The sequence below is a fragment of the Olea europaea genome, unplaced genomic scaffold (genome assembly GCF_002742605.1).
Source record: "Olea europaea var. sylvestris unplaced genomic scaffold, O_europaea_v1 scaffold1142, whole genome shotgun sequence".
Taxonomy (NCBI): Eukaryota; Viridiplantae; Streptophyta; class Magnoliopsida; order Lamiales; family Oleaceae; genus Olea; species Olea europaea.
Genome location: NW_019228810.1, coordinates 290,655 through 297,291, shown reverse-complemented (window position 1 = coordinate 297,291; position 6,637 = coordinate 290,655). Strand labels below are relative to the sequence as shown.

The window sequence follows — 6,637 nt, the reverse complement described above, 5'->3', positions numbered from 1 at the left end:
TCGAAACCTGTGGAAAGCAAGCTATTCACAGGTTGACATTAGCCTAAGTGGCCCACACGAATTACACTGTTACAGGTATAACAATAATGTTTCACATGATTACTCGTTAACTGATTTCAACAGCCTTTTTAAAAGTAAAATAGTCTCTATTTTAAATAGTAAACCTCTAAAATTATAATCTAACAAACTCTTCAAATTAACATTTCATAAGAGAGAATGAGTTTGGAGTTTGAACTCTATTTTATATTTTTAACTATATATTCTTCAATTAAATAATATTATACGTAAACCAAAATTTTTTTCCTTACTACCTCATTTTTATAAAGATAGGCTTGATTTCCTTTTTATTCCGATCCAAAATATGTCACTTTCCTTGTTGAATGTATAGATTTTTTTAGTTTTTAATAATCCATTATTTAATATATCTCGTTACTAACAAATATAAACTTATCGTATTTAAATTATTATTTAATGTAGGGGTATGTTAGGAAAATTGTAAGAAAAATTTATATTTCCTCTTATATTAATTACATTTTTGTAATCTTTGTAAAAATGGAAACATGCTTATTTTCAGGGAATGAAAGTAGTATTTTTTAACCTCACATTCTTCAAAAAGTAATTATTCCAAAATACGTGGCTAAATGCACTTTCAATATTTCAATTTTCAATGCTCCACTTATTGACCCAACTAAATTGTATATATAAAGAATATGGTGGGAAATAATAGAATAATTTAGAGGAAAGTTGGTAAAAATAAAAGACTGAAAATAATAATAATAAATGCATATTGAGATGTGAGGGTAGTAAAATTAAGTGTTAAAAATAGAGATGTTGTTGGAGTATTAAAAACTTTTTACTCTCTAGATTTATAGATTTTTTAAAATTGTAAAATATACTCTTTAAAATATATGTTGGCAAGATGTAATTAGATAAAAAAATTTAGCTTTATTTTAAATATTCAAATAATATATTATTGTGCGATGTTATGTCAAAAATTATATCAACTATAATGTCTATGTTGTGATGGCAAAAATCCCTGCGCCCACGCCGTCCTGCCAAGGGGTTTAACTCCCCACCCCAAATCAGTCCTGTGAAGAGAGAGAATAAAAAATAAACTAAAAAAATAAAAAAATAAACAGGACAAGCCGCCGTCTGCCCGTCCTATTGCCATCACTATGTCTGTGTCCATGTCTATGTATCATGATTGGTTTAAAAATAGAGAGATGTTCTAAACATTCACAGAGAGTGATGATTTCATTTATTTTTTCAACTCCGACTTTTTATTGTTGTTGATGCAATACAATATTTCCATGTGCCAGACAGACACCATATTGAGCACCATCAACGGTTCACCTTAATTGGATGGTGGGTACCACACTCCACCCTCTTACGTCTTTTACACACACCAAGATCTCTTCCACGTGGTATCTTCTCATTGGCCCAACCAAAAGATGATTCTCGGTGCATAAACATCTCCTTGCCCCAAGGAGGGTAAAACCAAGCGCCACGTGTAATCAGGAAAACCCAATGCTTACGTGGCGTTGCAGTTTTTTCCTTTTTCCTATGATTCTATGTGCAGAGAGAAATTCGTTTCATGCGTCAGCAGGGGCCCACTTCCAGGCCCGTGTGTTCCATATCGAGGTCAAATGACGTCATCGATTACCATTTAATAGAGAGCATCACTCAATATGATTGGCCCATTCCACTAGAGGTACGTTTGGTGGCTGGAATTAATGGGTTGAAAGAATATCTACTACAATTTATATTCTTTTATTAATAAAAATAAATCTATACTCTAAACTCTATGCTCATCGATCTTATAATGTCAGTTCGGTATTAAATTTTAGTTTAAATTAAAGTCAATAATCAATTTTCACCATATATTTTTCGAATTCACAACTTTTCAACCTTACATTTCATCGACTTTTATCAAAATTTGATTTTAATCCTCACCAAATAAGGGCATAGTACAATAACAGTCTAAGTAACACTGTACCCCATCAATTCGTTGCTTAGTAAATTCATGGGACAAAAAATCAGTAGGATGACATTATTCTTGTTTTATCTTGCAAAAGGGTAGATCGAATTGGAGTAACTACCCTCTTCGTATTGCATTCTAAAGATTCAATGAAATGAAGGATTATTTTTAGCCATGTTTAGTTTAGATAAAAATCAAATTTTTAGTAAATTTTGATAAAATTTGATGGAATGTGTGGTGGTAAAGTTGTGGGTCCTATAAAATGCATGATTATAACTTAAATTTTAATTTACTTTTGTAATTGAACCAAACATGGGCTTAATGTATAAGTTTTATTGAGCCGATGTTTTATTAGCCCTTGTTTGAGTTTCATTTTTTCGAAAAAAATACATTCTTGACTAGTATTTGGTCACAATATTCTAACCACACATTCTTTAATAAAATAATATTATACATAAATCTAAATCTTTTCTTATTTTTTAACTATACATCTCGCATCAATACATTATTTAAAAATGTATTTTTAAAACAAAAATGGGGTCAAACAAGCCCTTAATAACATGACCCTACTATATTGATTAACATGTACGAATTTATTTTACATCTTATTTTCTTGCCTGTGATGTAAGTGTAACCCAACCAACCCTACGCACCCCACTCCACGCCCCCACTCCACGCCTATTGGAATTTATATATGAACCCCATCATCCCCGTCAGTTCCAGGAAAAATTTAGACCTTATTGAAATAAATTAATAATCCCTTTTTCCACTAGTGGTGAATGGCACTGGCCATAGACGTCGCCGAGTCACCTGAGATGCGCATCCAACGGCTGATATCTGAGAATCCTGTGATCATCTTCAGCCGCTCGTCTTGCTGCATGTGCCACGCAATGAAAAAGCTGCTCTTCACAGTCGGCGTCCATCCCACTGTCATCGAACTGGACGAGGACGAAATCACCGCTGTTAATAACGGCGGCGCGGCGCTTCCTACCTTGTACATAGGCGGCACAAGCGTCGGTGGGCTGGAAAATCTTGTGGCACTTCATTTGAGCGGCCATCTTGAGCCTAAACTTAAAGAAGTTGGCGCTCTTAGTCTTTCAGATACGGCAATTAAAATGATTAATGTTAATTAATTGATATTAATTTGTGATTATTATCTTAATTTTGTTTGGAAAAAGTAATAACCTTGTAAAATTAGTAATTTCTTAGCGTGGTAATTCTTATTATTAGGATATGATTAAGCTTATAAATTGTGTATTCTATGTGATTTTATCAAGAAATATTAATTGCAATCAGTATCATAGTTTTGCCATACGTAATATTGTTTCTTTCTTTTTTGCTTCAATTTCAGTAAGCATAATATTTTTTATTTTCCTTTGGTAAGTTAGATTGAAGCAGACAATCGTAAGACTCTCCTTTATTTATTTATTTATTTAAATCGTATTCAAACTAACATACTAAATATATTTTAACGGATTGTATTGGATAATATTAAGAAAGAAAAAAGTTAAAAATCTCGTTTAATATATTGTTTAATTCTTCGCAGCAATAACCGTGGACTCGAAGGATTGAAGGGTTCTAATTTTTGTGTATTTTGAAGCATATTAAAAGGTTTAATTTAATCCGGCCATTATTTTGTTGGTTCATGAATATTCCAGCAAATAGAGGAAGAAGAATCTCGAGCTTGTTTATAATTGCTTGAAATCAAAATTAATTAAGACAAATTTAGGATTGAAATTCCTTTGCTGCCATTTTTTATGCTCGAGTACAAACTTTGGACTATGAAAGAAGAATCTCTAGGGTAAAGCTAGTCTCAAATATGATACCCGCAGAATTATGGTTTCAAATTCTAATGATATGCTCGGTCGATAAGATTGGACAAAATTAAAGAATAAATCATACATAGTTTGATATATGTAACGTGTCTTAATGACAAGTTTTATACATTCTTAGATCGTAATACACGAATGGAGAATCTCCTTAGCTAAAGGGCGAACTCCAATGAGCCTATATGAATAAAGAAAACCATATTTAAAATGCTTGAATTGCTAATTGTTTTTAAGTTAATCTCCCCTCTTTTTATTTCGTAAAGTCTGTCTCAACGAAGTTAGATTTCATCGTTCCTCCTTTCAAAATTAACAATGTTAAAAGTTGGTAAAATTTGAAGACAGAAGAAATGCCAAATTAGAAAAGGAAAATGGGAGAAAATGATCATTTTTTAAAGAGTAATGTTATTTGCAGTCGACATACACATAGCAAGTAGCTAGCTATTTGATGCGTAACTTAATAAAAAATACTATCACATTAATGTATCAAATAACTATTTACCATATGTATGTAACATAGGACAATTATTGCAGTGAGCGACTGCGAAATAGCATTATTCTTTTTTAAATTATTGGAACAAAAGATTCCATAAGCTGCTACTTTAATTATGAATGAAAAAAAGCTATAAATGGAAAAAAAAAATGAAAAAATTGAATGACCAAATTGTTATCCACCCTAGTTTATGATTCCATGTCTCCATGACAAATCATGTATGCAAACATCTAGGTCACTTTATTTGTTTTGATTTGATTGAGAATAATTTGCAGTAGATTGTTTTTGTTGAACATGACAAAGATATCGTGCAAAAGATTAGTGATGAAAATAACGTAATCTTACATTTTTTTTTTTTTAGATTCCAAAATTAGTGAGTTTCAGATGGAAATGACTTTATCTGCTTTATTAGGAATTATGTTTATAGATGGTGTCTGATGGAAGGTAGAGAATTTAGAACGACGTCTAGAAAAATAAAAATTAATTCAAAGTCGACTATGATTGGTGGCTGAAAATTTATTCCAATCAGGCCACTAGATAAACAAGTTGATTTTTTAGACGTTTAAAAATTAATTAATTTACTTTTTATTTGAAATATAATTAATTATCTGAAAATAGTTAAAAAGGAACCAACACACAGTAAATCTTAAAAGCTATTCAAGTTCGAGTTTGACTTTGACTTTTTCAAGAACTAGACAAAGCTCAAACCATGGAGCTCATTGATAAAACTATTTAGTCACAACTTGGGTTCATTTCAAAATATGATATCGAAAATCTAGTACTAGTTGTAATTTCATGATTAACTAATGAAGTTTTTGTATGCCTCTCATCTTTTAAAGCTCTTTTTTTTTTTTAATTTATGTTCAATTATATATTTTATGGACCTACAATTTTTTTTTTAAATTATACAATTTTATCTACTTTGTTAAAATTTACTAAGAATATGATTTTTAGCCCCTATATCATTTAGATAAAATCAGATTTTTGGTAAATTTTGATAAAAGATTATTGAAATGTGTGGTTGAAAAGTCGTGGATATCATGAAACGTGTATTTAAAATTAATTGTTGATTTTGATTTAAATTCTAGTCAATATTTTTAGTTGAATCAAACAAAAACTTAGCTAAACCAAATACGGCTTAGGAGAATCTCCAATAATTGTGTAAAATTAGATATAATTTAATATCTCCAAAATCACTTTTGCTTTACAGTAGATTTAAATTCAAAATTTACTGCAATAGAAAGATTTAAATTCACTTTTTGATTCTTGTGGTTGTGAAATATGATGTGATGTACATTTTCTGTCGAAAGTGTAATTTGCATTTCCTTTATATCTTTCCATTTTTTGGGTCAATTCAAATAATTAAATTTCAATTTTACATAACTATTGAAGATGCCCTAAGTATCTTGTATATGAAAAAAAGTATTTTAATTAAGAATCAAGTTACATCACATCAATGTGTCTTTTCCACTTAGGGTTTTGGAATGGACATGTTCTCACGAAAACAATGGCTAATCAAACTGTTGACACCAAGAATCCAAAATCGTGACTGTTAGGCCCCGTTTGGTAGGGATTTTTTATCTCAAAAAATTGATTTTTTGATCGTTATTTTACTATTCAAGCCGTAATTTTTGACTTCTTCTCTCATTGTGGACCCCACTTTTCTTCTAACGGTCAAAAAATCAATTCTCAAAATCCCTACTAAACGGGTCCTTAGATCAAATGGAAGCACACAGGAAAACCATTTATAGCCAAGAATGCACTCAATTATATTGGACCCCATATGGAATCTTTCACCCCCATGGCCACCCCAACCAAACCCACTTTTTAAGAGAATCTACAACTCAATCTTTCAAAAAGAACCCAAATAAGGTTGCAGTCAACATTTAAATCATTCAAACTGAGTACTCTATGCATTTGTTTAGAGAATGAGAACCCCATAACTAATGTAGACATGTAGCCCACCAAAAAGCTTTACTTATAGTTATATTCGTCTCTTAAGATATTTGGTCTTGTCAAGTTCAATAAAGAGAGAAATATTAGAAAAATATAGATAAAATATTTATTTTTTGTCTTGTCCACTTTAGAACGTCAAATATATATTCAAAATATTAAACGGAAATTTATGATATACGTATCCGCTGTCTAGTCTTTGATTTATCACGTTAAACAACATACACAATTAAATAAAATATGAATATTTGTTGTTCTTTAATTGATTTATTATACCAAATTAATCTAAAGTTTCAAAAGCCTCTTTAGATGCTTTACCTTCGTAGCCTTTCCTTTCTCACAAGTGAGGTCATCTTCACTTTGGCTTCTTTTTGTGGCTTCCACTTA

The 6,637-nt window shown here is 30.7% G+C and overlaps 1 protein-coding gene across 1 annotated transcript; it reads left to right on the top strand.

Moving 5' to 3' along the window:
• Window positions 1-2,688: 2,688 nt before the first annotated feature.
• LOC111373536 (glutaredoxin-C10-like) lies at window positions 2,689-3,273 on the top strand. The gene has a single exon (XM_022996080.1). It carries the CDS (start codon window positions 2,758-2,760, stop codon window positions 3,109-3,111), a length of 354 nt encoding a protein of 117 aa, XP_022851848.1. The 5' UTR covers window positions 2,689-2,757; the 3' UTR covers window positions 3,112-3,273.
• Window positions 3,274-6,637: the final 3,364 nt, after the last annotated feature.